The following is a 15,647-nucleotide window of genomic DNA, read 5'->3' as shown; positions in this document are numbered from 1 at the left end:
TTTAAAAACCCCCCCCCCCCCCATTGTTGTTAATAGTTAGGGTAGTTGAATGTATTTTTAAGATTTAATTCCTGAGTTTAGCGTCACTTTAAAATCTCAGCTGGCGCCTAGTTAAGGTTTTCTCTAGTTATGGACCTGCTCCTAAGCACTAGATCACACCAGTTCCAATGCGTTCCATCCCGATTCTGGCTGGAACGCACTGATCGCATCCCAGCTGGCCCACTTAGTTTTGGGACGGGAGGGGCCACGGCGGTGCATTGAAGTCGATGGCAACCCTAGCCACACCCTCCGGCCGCACCGGAACGCAGGCATTGATGTGCCTGCGTTCCGGTCAGAAAAAATGCTACATGCACTACTTTTTCTGACCGCGCCAGACCAGAGAACGGGCATTGATGTGTCACACGTTCTGGTGCCCCCCTCCCGACCCGAAACAAAGTGAGCCGGCCGGGATGCTATCCAGTGCGTACCGGACAGAATGGGGCTGGAACACACTGGGGCTTGTATGAACTAGCCTTTAAATATCCTGCTGGCTCCTGGATTGGACAGACTGGCTCCTGAATTCCGTATTCCACCCCTGGTCTACTTATTAGACACACGGACACCACCATTGCCCAACTGTAGCCACAGAAGTTTTTGGATGCTGACACTTGATTGTGAGGGCTATCAAACTGGTGTTTTAGAAGGTCAAAGGTACCATGAACAGCAGATGACAGACTGCAAACACGGATGACGTTAGTTTGGTCTGGACATGCAGAGTCAGCCACATGGAACACCGGGGTGCAATGATGGAACAGTACTGACAATGGTGTTAATACAAATGACAACTTATACAGCATTGGCAACAAAGTAACAATTGCAGAACACAACTATCGGCCTTCATTGTGTCGGAGAGAAATGACAGCACCCGGACGTATTCATCAAAACATCCTTCATAGGACATCGCGATATCACCGATCAAGTAAAAATCCCCGACAGCTGAACACGTATAAAGTTTCTATCCAATCAGAGATGTTGCTTTTAGTTTTGGATGCAATAAGGAAGGATGAGATCGGGGTAGGCAATCACGGCCCTCCAGCAGTTGTAGAACTACAAGTCCCACGAGGCTTTGCAAGACTCTGACAGCCACAGGTATGACTCCCAGAGACAGAGGCATTGTGGGATCTGTAGTTTCCCCACAGCTGGAGTGCTGAGGTTGCCTACCAATGGATTAGAACCTTTGTGGTAACAACGTTGCGAGGGAAGAGCTCTGAAAGGGAAAGACGCAGCAAACCGGTCTGTGCCCTTGTCGGAGACTTTGCCTCACGATGATGTTGTCACCTGGACAGGAAATGTCCCCAGGCACCATTAAAGTGATATTAAAGTCAACATGTTTTCATTCTATTTCACATGTTGATGAAATCACTGACAATGGATGATGCCTCTTGGTGTTTAAAAGTTCATCAGCTGGTCCCGAGCACTGATATTCTGTTTTAGGGTGACTCCTTTCCCTTGCAGGGTCCTATGGAGTCACCCTTGTATGTGCTAGTAAGGTGTGTGTGTCTCCATAGCAAGGCAAGACATTCCCAAGCTCAATCCTCCAAGCGAGTAGATGGACGGCTGCTGGGGATCGCTCTGTCCCTGGTGATCTTCTACTGGGCAGGAAGTTAAGTGAAGCCGAGCTGAGAGAGTTGGAGCTGTTCTGAAACATAAATGTTAAGTCTTTGGGCAAAAACATACAGAAATACTTTGCTGGTGAATGTATATTTGTCTGATCTGGATTCATTATTGAAAAATGGTTCAAGAGCACATAATAGAGGTTCTCACCCTTCCTTCACTGACCCAAGACGAAAAAAAACTAAGTTTTGTTGGAGTTACATTGTAATATTTATTTTAAAGCTGAACTCCGGTGCAAAAAAACTTTCATGTAACTACATTCCTCAACCTCCACGTTGGATATAAATCCACTTTGTGTGCCCCAGATGCCTTTTGCAAACACAGAAGTCCCCTTGTAAAAGTAGGGGTGACATCATCACTGTGCTGTGCATAGCCTGCGCAGGGAGCTAGAGGTGTGGGAGGGGCCCAGCAGGCTCCACCTACCACAGAAAACTAGAGGAGGGGGCGGAGACAAGGTCTTTATTACAGGAAGCTCCAAGTTTTGCACAGATCTGGAAGAAATACACAAAGCTGGGCAAGATTTGAAGACGAATACACATGACTGTTGTATGAGGACAATATTTACTGATCCCGGAGCTCAGCTTTAATAACAGGCATACAACCAAGTCCTCATGTATGTATGTATGTATATATATATATATATATATACACACAGTCACATATACACACACATACATATAAAAAGATATCGCATGGCAATTTAAATGTTCACACAACATGCATGCATATATGTATGTATACACAAATCACGTTTGCACTGAATATATATACATATATATATATGGATGCATTTTATGTCTTGGGGTTCATGCATGCACTGCTCCTTTATATGTACAGCATATATACAGATACATATACATATGTATACATTGTATACAGGGACTGCCTGGCTCCATACATGTACAGTGCACACAGCCTGGCTCTATGCACGTACAGTGCATGCCCCTAAGTGCAGTGTGAGGTCACACGGGCACAAGCATGCTGCGGGCAGGGTACGGCTGCCGGTGTGTGAGATCGGTAAGTCGGGACTCTCATTCACTCACTCTCTCCCTAGGCGGACGCCACAATAGCCGGGCACACACTCTTCACAATGGGGCCAAGACAGCGCGTTGCACACCGCGCAGCCGCGACTCCACCCCCTTTCCCCGCTACGTCACGCCAAGAGCCGGAAAGGAAGCCGCTGATTGGGCGATTGAACGGCGCATGACCAAGAGCAGCACGTTGCCGTTTCGCCATCTTTGTAAAGGGAAAGCTAAGAACTGTGTTTTAGGTAAGTGGGGTTGGCCATCTTTGAAGAGGGAAATCGGTGAGAACAAAGCGTGAGGCAGGGAAGGTGGCCATTTTTGTTAAGGGAGATGGTGTGATTGCACTATAGAAGGGGCTGGGTTGTTAGGGAGGGAAGCGCTTATAAATGTTTTCACACAGGATTCAAATATGTTTTCAATTGGGAAAATTGCATTTGGGGTGAATCTAGGGTGAAAACATGTAAGTGTCCTACATTTCCAGAGGAAGTCCATGTTGTTCTTGTATTGATGGAATTTTTTTTTGCCATTTGAAATGCCCCCTCATTTAATAACATCTTTATATAAAAAATAAGGTCTGGGGGTTCGCCGAAGAGAAAGTGAAGGTAAATAAGCCCCATAATTGGGGTCAGTGGGAGAAAAATAAGCCTCATGATTGGGGTCAGTGGGAAGAGCATAAGCTGGAGCCAAAGGTCAACTTGGTAGCAAAGTAATATCGTTCCTTCCACTTAACCCCGTGCCACTGCCACAGGGACTGTTTAATGGGTAACAGTTTAAAAGCGTCCGAAATGTCCGCTTTAGACAGCCAAGAACCCCTCCCGGACTGTATGATGTGTTGGACTGCCTGATCCACAGAAGAATATTTGAGGCTAAACTCTTCCAACGGTATGAGTGCATTCAGGCTAGGAATGTGCGTGCAATGAGGGGCCGACAAGTCATAGATCAAACGTTGTTTATTTGAAAATTTACCGCATACAAGCCCTATGGGGCTGACCCTCCACATGGAAAAAGGGGGCTTCACAAAGGGGCCTAGCATAAACCCTTTGTCCAGCTCCACCTGTAATAACGCGTCGACAGCAGGGGGATCGGCCAGGGCGGATCTCAAATTGCCGCATTCGTGCGTTGCCTGCGGCAGAGTGATGAACCCGGTATGAAAACCGTGGGAAAACCCCTCACCCAAAAACACAGCCAACAATGGGTCGGGATGCGCAACCAGCATGGAGACCAAAACTTGCACGTCAACCTGGCTCTGTGCGTGCGCAATGACGTCATCGCGCACGCCCGGCAGTATTCTGATAACTGCCAGCGGCCATCTTGGTGATGGACGACGGCAGAGAGAGGAGGAGACAGTCACCCGGCGGGATAAGGTATGCCGCCGGGTTCCCTCCTCTCTCCTGATACTGTCGGGCGTTCGGTCCATGACCGAGCGCCCGACTTTTCAAGAGGGGGGTGGCACCAAAATGACTGTAAGTCATTTTGGTGTCACCCCCTCCAATGGTGTCACCCGGGTGCGGGCCGCACCCCCCTTGTGACGCCACTGCATATAGTATATTTTAAAAATGTAACTGTGGCTTGAGAGTTTGTAGAAGAGACGCTGTAACAATGTCACCTCTTTTAAATTCCAGAGTAAATACCTCCCCGCGGGAGACGGAGAAGCAAACAGTTGATACATCTTTACCAATACTTTCCTTATACTTTGTTTTTACATTCGATGTCATAAAAAAAGGGAACAAAACCACATATTTCTACCTATAAAAAAAGACAGTCTTTGTGAAATAATTCTAGCGATGGTTCTTTCTTTAAATTATAATGAGAAAAAAATCTCCAGGTAAAGAAGCATTCCTGCCGGCTTCAATGTATCCTTTCTACAAAGGAAGCCATCTTTGCCGTCTTCCCTCCACCACCTCGCATGTGTCCGTTTTACATTTACTTTCATCCTCTGCTCTTTCTCTGTCGGTAGGAGGTGAGGGCTACAATGTAGACTTATATAATTCATGATCTTCAGTAAGGCTGCAGATGAAATTTTCGGCATGTTGTATGAATGCATTCCGCACTTTCAAAGTTGTGTTATGTAAAAGGCACGCTCCAGGCGGATGAGAAACATTTTGCAATTAATCGCTTTTATATTCACCCCGGCATTCATCTTGTACCCCAAGCTGACCTGATAAATTCTGATGCTGCTGCTGCCGTTATTTTCTGAATAGCCCTGAATGAGCCTTCGGAAATGCAGGCTGAGCGCTCTCTGGTTTCAGAACCACCTTTCCATTGGACTTTAGCCCCATGCCCCTACGGTGGAATGTATTTTGCTCTGATTATTAACATATGGCAAGAGGCTGCAGTCCCCTTAACTTAGTTTAGTCCCATCCACCTACGTTGGAATGTATTTTGCTCTGATTATTCCCGTATGGCAAGAGGCTGCAGTCCCGCCAAGAGACGTTGTCAAGAGCCTGCTGAATCAGCTGTCAATGAATTATATAAAACTTAGATGAAATAAAATATAAAAGATAAAATGTATTTTTTTTTGTGTTGGATGGAGAGGGGAAGGGTTGAAATCCCCCATCAGATTTTGATTGTTAGCTCTTTGCCCAATCAACCTCTTTAAAGGAGAACTATGGGGTTAAGTCTTTTCCCCATAGTTCTCCTTAGGGTAACGGGAGGACACAAACTAGCGTCCTCCCGCCACCCTAGGCTCAGTATACCGCGAGCTGTAGCTTGCGGTATACTGAGACGCCGCAGTATACCGCGAGCTGCTGCTCGTGGTATACTGAGACGCCGCAGCTGACAATTGTGCCGGGATCCGCCCAGCTGCGTGACTGACAGCTGGCTCTGCCTATCTAGAGGCAGAGCCAGCTGTACCCGCCCCCTCCCCTGTCTGATCCACCAGTCAGCGCTGGCGGATCGGGGAGGGGGGAATCCAGCCCCTCCCCTGTCACGGCAGAGAGCCGTGACAGGATCGAGAGGTGAGCGAACACAGGTATGTGTTCTCTCACCTCCCGATCTACTGAGCCGACCTGTGACAGTCTCATTGTCACAGGTCGGCTAGAACTATGAGGTGAGTGAAAAGCACTCACCTCATAGTTCTCCTTTAATGTTTTTTACATTTTTGGGCAGGGGGGCTTAGTTGTATTTGGTTAGGGTTTGTTTTTTAGGTTAAACTGTTTTTTTTCCTCCAAGGCTTACCAACAAGTGGGTTTTGTTACATAGGGTGTTGTTTTGGGGTTTTCATTTCATGTGTGTTTTTTTTTAACATTATGCTGATAGGTCTTTTTTTAAGTTTGGGGTGCTCAAACTTTTGTTACTGACCATCTGTTCTTGGAGCTTCCTTTTGTTTGTAGCGCACCGCTGCATTGTGTGAAAGCTGCACCTAAACCTGCTCACATTATATCACTTAGGCATACACAGGTTAGGCTCATTATCCCCGATTAAAACTGGCCAATTTTACACCACCGTATCTTAGCCCTCGTTCACACCTGAACGTTTTGTAGCGCGTTCTACGCTCGAAGAACGCTCTACAAAACGCTCAAAAATATAAATTGCATTGGAGTCAATGGACTCGTTCCCACCTTGCCGTATTTCCGCCCGTCCCGAACGCGCTACAAAACGGCCCACACCTGAAAAGGTACAGGCACTACTTTGGGCCGTTTTGTAGGGCGTTTTCCATTGGAATACAGCCAAGTAGCCTTTGGAATCGCGCAACGGTCACGCGTCTTTTTTACCGCGAATCGCGGTAAAAAAACCGCGCGACAGACGCGCTTTTGCAATGAACCCAGGCTTATGCAGTATTGTAATTCCTGTAGTAAGACACCTGCCTGTACTTGATTGCTGTTTAAATGGGAGTTTTGCTAAAAAGGTAGGTTTAGAAATCTTAAAAATCACTGTGTCTGGAGTTGGACTTTGAAGGGACTCTTTCTGAAAAAATAACAGACAAAAGCACACAAAAAATCAAATACTGCAATTGCTTACTTGCAGTATTTTTCTTTCCATAAAAGATTTTTTATTCACCTGCAATGTACCATTGAATGTGCTGAAACGTGCTACTCTCTTTCCCTAGTACAACCCTTTGCCTCCGCACACATCATAGCCCTCTCCTCTTCTGGGAGTGTCTAATGGCTGACTGTGCTGGTGCAGCTCCTCCACCCTCACCTCACCTTTAGGTGGCTACCTTAGGGAAGGGCAAACAGGAATACTAAAGAGAAGGGTTCGGCAACCTCGGCACTCCAGCTGCAGTGAAACGGCAAATCCCATTATGCCTCTGGGAGTCATGTCTGTGGCTGTCAGTCTTGCAATGCCTCATGGAAAATATAGTTCCACAACAGCTGAAGGGCTGATGTTGCTTACCCCTGTTATAGAGTGTCACTTGAGTGACAGCTCTGAGTCTGCTGGGGCTGCTAGCATCACATCCAAGATGGCGGCACCCAACAGCAGTCTCAGGGCTTTTGGATGTCAACACAAGGGACACTTTTACAGGTATATAACATGCATAAAGTATGTTAAAGGAGAACTATGAGGTGAGTGCTTTTCACTCACCTCATAGTTCTAGCCGACCTGTGACAATGAGACTGTCACAGGTCCGCTCAGTAGATCGCGAGGTGAGCGAACACATACCGGGTTCGCTCACCTCTCGATCCTGTCACGGCTCTCTGCCGTGACGGGTAGGGGCTGGATTCCCCTCTCCCGCTCCGATCTGCCAGCGCTGACTGGCGGAACGGACGGGGGAGGGGGCGGGTACAGCTGGCTCTGCCTCTAGATAGGCAGAGCCAGCTGTCACTCACGCAGCTGGGCGGATCCCGTCATCTAAGTCGGGATCCGCTCCGGCTGCGGAGTCTCAGTATACCGCAAGCTGTAGCTCGCGGTATACTGAGCTTAGGGTAACGGGAGGACGCTAGTTTGTGTCCTCCCGTTACCCTAAGGAGAACTATGGGGAAAAACACTGACCCCATAGTTCTCCTTTAAATGCACTTGTATATTATTATGGGGAGATTTCTGTCCCTTTAAAGAGGCAGCCTGAGGCATGTCTTTGGGTCACATGGGGAGGCGGCAGGCAGAGCGGCACGGCTGCTCTGCTGCACAGTGTTTGCAGGGTTCCTGCCGCCCCCCTTTCCAACCAGAACATCCTACGTTGCTAAGAGAAGGGAGGCGGAGACATGTATAAGGGCCATGCACATCTCCCCACTCGGCTCTTAGCAATACAGTGCGGGCTCAGCAACTTCAAAGTCATCAGCAGGGGGGCGGGGCTGACAATACAGCTACATCCAGATCTCTACAGACAGCCGCTGGAGCTGCTTGTATACCAACACCAGTACTGGAGCCACTGCACTGCTGCTTAATTTAGCGGGGGGGCACACGGGGGGGGCAAAGCATAACACAGGGGGGGCAATTGCCCGCCTGTAGTGACGCCTATGGCAACCTGGGATGCTCTGGCAGCATCCCGCCCAGATCCTGGCAACCAGTGACGTCACTGGTTGCCAGGACCTTGGTGGGATGATGAGACGGGTGGAAAGGATGGCATCACTCAACCACCACCACCCTCCTGCCCCCACCCCTGGCCATCTCAGGGGACAAAAAGGCCTAGGGACAACACTGGATGGCAGGGTCTCTTTAAGTTTTCAGGCCATATTTTCAGCCATCTGAGGACAAACAAAACAACCACTTGGAAAGCCTTTTGCTCCTACGCCATGGGGTATTTATGGGTTACAAAGACTAACCTCTGTGGAAAATGTATTTTTTAAGTACTACAAGGACTATGCATACGAAATGAGGCGTTAAGGATTTTCACCATGCAACCTGCAGTCAAAGACGCATTGGTTTCTGCAGCCATTTATGAATAATTGACTTGCAGAAAAATATACAGCTAGGTTATATGTTTCTATTAGTCTATGACAAAGGAGATTGCTTTTGCATTGGTATAATTTATAGCAGAAATGCACAATACATTACAATAATAGGAATTGGTGCTGAAGTCTTATTTTATTTTTACGGTCATAATGTTCCGATGGTGGCGAATGACAGCGGAAATAAAGTTTACATTCTTAACAGGACAATATTATATTAGTATGAGAACAGTTATTCAGCAAAACGATCTCTTTATAATTTTAAGAGATATTTATCATATATGTCCGAGGTGCTGCTGCAGGAACATTAGACGAAGTCTTAAAGAAGATGGCTATTTTAAATTAAGGGGGAAATCTGCTCCGAGCTAATTAGGGGAACAGGGATGTGAGAAAGGAAGGCCCGAAGCGAGAAAAACAAAAATAAGCGGAGGGCATACATGAGGTGTATAGGGGGAGACAAGCTAAAAGGGTTAACGAGGGTTCGATCTTGGGACATGGTCACTTACCTGATTGGACAGGTTGAAAGGTTAGGTGGGGCTTGAACGGTGGTCTGAGTAGGAGGGTCTTCTCTGCAGCATTTGGAGGTTGTCTGAGGTAGAGTGAACTTCCCTCCCGCCCGCGCAAAAAATGTTGGTGTTAGGCTGGGTAGTTATGCGGTTGGGGTCTTTGGAGGCCATCAAAAAATAGGTGCTGGTGGTTAAGGTTTGGGGACCTGTCCTGGTATGGGTCCTCTATTCATCTATTGTATGCGGTCAGTTGGTGGTTGTCCCCGAGGCGGTGTGTTGCAGCTGGGGGCCTAACATGTTGTAGTACTGCCGCAAGTAACGGATCAAAGGTGTGGCCTTCAAAGACCTGCAACTTTGTTCAGGTAATTCTGATAATTGTTTATATAGTATGTTTTATATATCAAATTTGTTAATAAAGGGCTGCCAAGGCCATTTTATACCAGTTTTGGAGTGTGGTCTAGTTATTCCTTACAAGGACGGGTGGTGGGTGGTCTTGGGGGCTTATAATGGGAAAGAATGGGGACATCTATGCTACCTCGGTCATGTAAGTGTAACAGGTACCGCTACATTCTGGTGTTGCTGCTTTGCTAGTTTAAAGTATTATTAAACCCTCGAACAACAAACCTTGATGCAATAGGGGATTTTACAGGATTGAATGTTTGTTTTCCGAAATCTCTCTTTGGCCTTTATTTTAGCCAAACGAGCTCTTGAAAAACTTGGAAAGATCTCTAGGGTGGTTACGCTGCCTTGCAGGGTCTCTCTCTGGAGGCTCAGGGTAGCCACCCTGAAGTGCACTGTAAAAATATTGATCTACAACTGCTCCAACTGCTCCATGCATACAGATGCTGATAAACTGACTCGTACATTGTATGCTCCCTGACTGGAAAGGAGCACACAATGTGACTTTTGCAATATGAAGATATTGTATGTCCATTAAACTATGCTATAAGCAGGTATATGTAGCGTAGGGACTGGCCAGAGGGATCTCATGGACACATTTGGTCAGCTTGAACACATATGGTGATATATGTGAACCAAGAGTCCCTGTTATTATGCAAACGTTTGCTACAAATATATAAGGGTGTATAGCAGTGTGCATAGGGTTATTACAGAATCCTCAATACAAGGAGAAAAGCATGTAGTTCCCCCTTGCGGTGGGTTGTGCCAGTTCCTGAGCCAGACTTACAGTAGAACAATTCCAGCAATGGGCAGTTGGAAACCCAGTTTTGTCACTCTCTCGAACTACAGGCCATGACCGGAGACACACACACCTAATCAAAACTTAGTTGTAAGGGACCCTAAGTCCACAGTTACAGGCCTAGTCGCACTGAACACCCAGCCAAAAAAAATCACCAGGGTTGTGGGCTACAAGGTGTATGGTCCAGACAAGGGACCCATCACTACTGCCAGACTGGCTGACCTATCTTCACTAGGCCACCACCCATATCCTGTCTGAGTCTCAAAATCCTTACATCCCTGGGTAACAAGACTCAGTCGACCTTCATCTTTAACTCCTCTTTTAGGTATTGCCAAAGCACAGTCCATATTTATTTTTGGTTCCATCCATCTATTGCTGGCCAAGATTAGTTCTCTTTCCCACCTTTGAGGTCCTGTTTTGTGAGTATATCTCAGCTATCCTGTTGGGACCCACTCTGGGGAGTAACAGATAACATTCCCCACCATAGATCACTGTACAAGCCTAACTTTAATTTATATTGCCTTCTGTATCTCTTTTGTGGAGATTTCCCCTCACTTCCTCTCAGGGCAGTAAGTGATAGGAAATCTTGTCAACAAGCTACATGGGTGCTGTCCTAGCCAGCGTGGTGTGCAGAACTGCGCCAGATCAAATAGCCATAAAAGCAGTAAGTGTCCTGTCCCCAGGTGCCAGGTAGAAGACAAGGATGTCCAGGAGTGTCACACGGACCCTTCCAAAATGGCACCCAGAGTCAGTAGCAAAGGACACATTGGTCCCATGCCTGACCTCCCTTTAATGCCTAGTAGGTAACAGCAGCAGTCATGTGACCCCTTTGTTTATCATGCAAGTAGTAAGTGATTTAGCGATCCTGCAATCCCTGCAGCACTCTCTACTTCTGGTAATCTGACATAGCAGCAACACCACTCCTCAGATTAACAGCAGCTGCACTAACACCTGCCTTGAAGTGTGAATAGCTGCGGCTGGGAAGCCTATACAAGGCAATGGCAGGCTGACAGCAGCCACAGATGTCCATGGTGGTTCCCACATCCAGTGATTAGTTACAGTTAGGGAGACCCAGGGACGATCATCTGTCTCTAACTCCAGCTAATCTACCCATGTGTAGGCCTAATCGCAATAGCTGTGGCCAGGAAGTGTGTACAAAGCATTGACAGGCTGATAGCAGCTGCGGCTGTTCGCACATCCATCAATTAGCTGCATTTAGGAAAAGGTGTTCATCCCTAGAGGCAGTCTGTCTCCATCCAGGGACGATCATCTGTCCCCAACCGCAGCTAATCGCTCCATGTGCAGTTAACAACCTTGAACACTGTAAGCCTTTCATTGCTTTGTACAGGCTTCCCAACCGCAGCTATTCACAAAAACTTGCGATTCCAGCCGCAAGAATCTGCAAATTCTTCCCGCTGAAATTTGCAGTGTAGCCCTAACTGCAAGGGTGAATGGGGCCTTATTCAGCAGTTTAGGAAGGGCGCACAGAATAGGCGGACCTTGTCACTGAGTTGGAAGGGCTCATTCAAACGGGCATGCACGTCCGTCAGGTCTGGGTGCTTGCACTTGGACGCAGACAGTGTACATCCAAGTGCACATCCATGGATGTGCAGGTTTGGGTCGTCATGTAGCTGCATCCTCCCATTGGGAGGTGCAAATGGCTGCTCCTCCCAGGAGAAGGTCTCTGCATGGATGTGCCCGCCCTACGGGTGTGCACACCCATGTGAATGAGCCCTAAAGGTTGTAATTGATTGTGATACTGTTAGCAAAGGCAACTTTTAACCTTTCTACAGAATGAAAGACAAATTCGTCAGAGAATGAGGATATGATGATAATATCGGGAGCTTAATGTCAGTAAAAATAATATCCTGCTTTACAACACTTTGGAATAAAAATTAATGTAGCGTGGAGAAGAATACATCTCTTAAGAGACAACTAATCTCTACGCGTCCATTCAATTTCACACCGGCTAAACGCTCTGTTTTTATAACCACACTGTAGCCTAAAGACAACAATATTTACTGACATTTCCTACTGGTTGGCGTTCGGCGTTCATAGAATGGAAGCCCATGGTTGTGTCGCGGGCCTGGGGGCTCTGGCAGAGACGGACGTTAATATCACATTTTCTTTTGGCGTAATGACACAACTACAAGAATTCTGTTATTACTGTTGTGCTGTTTCCTCTCGGCTGACACCTAGTAGCTTCTGTTTTCATTTATAGTTTACAGCCACTTTATCGAAAGGAATTTAACTGCTTGCTATGTTAGTCTTGATCCCCTGTGTACATCTGGGCAAAATAATACAAAACAAATATGAGGTACAGTTCTGCAATGCATGCACACATTCCCATGTTTTATCCCTTAAAAAAAAAATGCCTGTTAATCTTCCAGAAATCCATTGTGCTCCTAACTTCCTGTTTTGTGCTGACAACACCTTTGCTTCACTGAAATCCTAAGCCTATGTTGTCAGCCCTGTCCAGTTCTCTTCTACAGAACTACAGAAAGCCTTCCCCTTATATTATGGAGATGGAGAATGTGTTCTGCAGTACATCATGAGAGAAAGGCAAACTTTTTCTGTACTTTCAGCACCATTAAAGAGACAAAAGATGAATTGCAGAGATGTACTGAATGTTTTTTTTTGTTTTGTTGCCCAGACATTCCTTTTTTTTGTTGTTGACCTTTGTCTCCCATCATTGCTACATTTAAGCGCTAAAACCTCCATTAGAATTGTCATTATTTGACTCCCAGGAGTGTTCCCTGTTGTACATTGTGGTTCCATTCTCCAGCCACTGCATCAGTACGGGACCAGTCATGAGGTAGTGGTCAGCTGTTGCAATCACAACACACAGCAGGAGATACAGACACAGACATCACTGAGTGTAAAATTGCTGCATGTACATCAATAAATAGAAGTATTTGACTTGCATTTGTAGTGCCGGTGTCCATATTCTTATTCATGCATGGAGATGGCTGCCATCCGTCGACTACCGTTGCACCCACCTAAATCTGTATGGAGAAGCGGTCCGGAGTGCAATGTGTACATGGACTGCAACAGACGGACACCTGACGCTCCTGGATGTGTCATATGGTGAAAATTGTCAGCTGCATCAAAGTCCCATGGCACTCCTGACCAATGTGAACCCTGTGATCTGCGGGTGGGTGCTGCAGTGACTGTGGATGGCGACTCACGTAATCAATAATAAGCAAAGAAGTCACCGGCACTCCAATGTTCGCTCTACCACTGTCTTTATTGACATTGAAAGGTCATAGCCTCACAATCAAAAACAACGTTTTGGAAACCGGATAGGTTCCTTTATCAGGCAAACAAAGTGACCTGGTTCCGAAACATTGCTTCTTTATTGTGATGACATGAACTTTCAACATAAATACAGACGGACTGGTAGAGCGATGACTTCTTCTCTTATTATTGTGTAGCGCTCACCCCCAAAGGAGCCATATGATCTAGCACTCCTTTTTAGCAAGGTGCTACAATTGATATGGTGAAAACTTTCACAGAGGGTGTAATGCTTCAACAGAGCAAAGACAGGAGAGATGAGCCACCAGAGAGGTAAGTATAATACCTCTTCTGTTTAAAAGGGCGTCCTCTTCTGTGGCAACACCATTTTGGTTTAACTCTGCAGCTTTAACTGAATTACTATCAAGTGGTCAGGCACCTTTTGTTATGGAGTGTAGTCTGTCTCCCAGTTGTACTCCTGCATTGTCACCCAGTCACATGCACTCTTAGTTGAGACTACAAGCTGGCACTCATGGCTTAGGTAGAGCCCAATGTTGCCACCATCAGAATGCCCATCCTAAACAATGGTATGCAGCTGCTGCTGGAGTGAGTGCATGTGGACATGTGGAAGTGTCCAAAAGAGACTGGATGGTAATGTATTAAAACCCAAACAATCATCATAGTGAATGCTTTAGCCTCTCTACCCCCACGAGGAGGTCAGGGAGAAGGCTTCCTTCCCAATGTCACTCCCAAATATTTATATCCTTTCTCCACCAGGTAGATATAAATATTCATAAGTTTGATCTTTGCAGCAGCAGACAGAAGCAAACAATGACCAACACTTAGAGGAAACTCAAGCTAGGTGAACTATCGATCATGCTAAGGCTGACCACAGTCCACTTGGACGTTTGCCGAAACCAGTCAGAAATCCAGGTTCAGCAAACATTCAAACGGACTGAACTCAAGCATCTTTGGTTGTTCTGGTGCAGCCACCTGTGTCCTAGCACCCAATGATGCTGTAAGGCTCAGCCACAAGCCAACCAATGACGCTGTGCGCACAGCATCATGGGTTACTGGGGTACAGATGGAGGTTTGGCAGGCAGGTGAACTGGCCAAATCATTGTTTTGTTGCACTGTGAACAACTTGGGTTCCGGTTGAACTCATGGTCAACCCAAACAATAACATTACCTATATACTATGTGTGTTTGTATATATATGTTTGAGGCCAATTATTGGCCCGATTTGAAGGGAGGAGCCCCAAACTTTTAAGCACATACGTTCCCCCCACTCACCTGTCGGGACGTTCAAGTCATCCCACCCTCCTTTATCCCTTCCATAACAGTTACTTGAGTATGCCCCCTTATAGATATATATAGATATATTTATTTATTTTTTCATCCCTACCAGGTTAATCAGGGTGACCTATGTTATATCTAATTAGCATAGACATATTATCTTCTACCCAATCACGGGTGGATAAATGGAAAAAGCTCTCTGAAATTATTTTTCATCCTGGTTTTCTACCTAATTTCTTCCTATTTCAGTGCATGAAATTCTTAAAAGGTCTCATTTATTTTACTTAGGCCAATATGAAGAATTTAAACAGTAAAGAGATCCATATTTCTGTGGCAGATTCATGAAATATTCAGGCGTTATTATACATGCAATTGAAAGTAATTATGTTTAAATGGAATTTACTTTACACTAAGGCCTCATCATGCATTTGAGAGAGAGCAGGCAATTGTTTGAGAGACAGAAGGGGCGCTTTGGTGGTCGAATATTTGCTGCAAATTGCCAACCCAGATAAAAATGCACACTGCGCTGTAAAGTTTGTATAGCTGAAACCTTTTTATTTCATTTTAGACAGTAGAGAAGTGTTAAAACCACTATCAGGTTATTTTTTGCTGTGTTCCACTGGGGATATTTCCCTTCACTCCCTGCACGAGAAGACGCAACTGGAAACGAGAGGAAATCTACGTATGGTGAATGGAATTCTTATCCTTTATTCAAATATACAGACCAGTGGCAGAACTTAGCGAGATACAGCGGGCATAGGGGGGCTGTCACTAGCAGCTGTGAGGAGGAACATGCCGCTGTCCAGATTACTGACAACCTGTCAGTGATCTGTGCAGCGGTGCGTTCCACCTCACAGCCGCTGCTGAGTCAACGACAGCCAGCAGCTGCAGTGGAGGAGGCCGGGGC

General features: G+C 46.2%; 1 protein-coding gene across 1 annotated transcript in view; it reads right to left on the bottom strand.

Moving 5' to 3' along the window:
• Positions 1 to 2,785, bottom strand: part of PHF14 (PHD finger protein 14) — an 87,861-nt gene extending 85,076 nt beyond the window's left edge. Inside the window, exon 1 of the mRNA XM_018555124.1 lies at positions 2,697 to 2,785. Coding sequence (XP_018410626.1) covers position 2,697 — 1 coding nt within the window. The 5' untranslated portion in view covers positions 2,698 to 2,785. The remainder of the gene's footprint in view (positions 1 to 2,696) is intronic.
• Positions 2,786 to 15,647: the final 12,862 nt, after the last annotated feature.

This window comes from Nanorana parkeri, unplaced genomic scaffold (assembly GCF_000935625.1).
Source record: "Nanorana parkeri isolate BGI_ZX_2015 unplaced genomic scaffold, ASM93562v1 scaffold184, whole genome shotgun sequence".
NCBI lineage: Eukaryota > Metazoa > Chordata > Amphibia > Anura > Dicroglossidae > Nanorana > Nanorana parkeri.
This window is presented reverse-complemented; position numbering and strand designations above follow the sequence as displayed.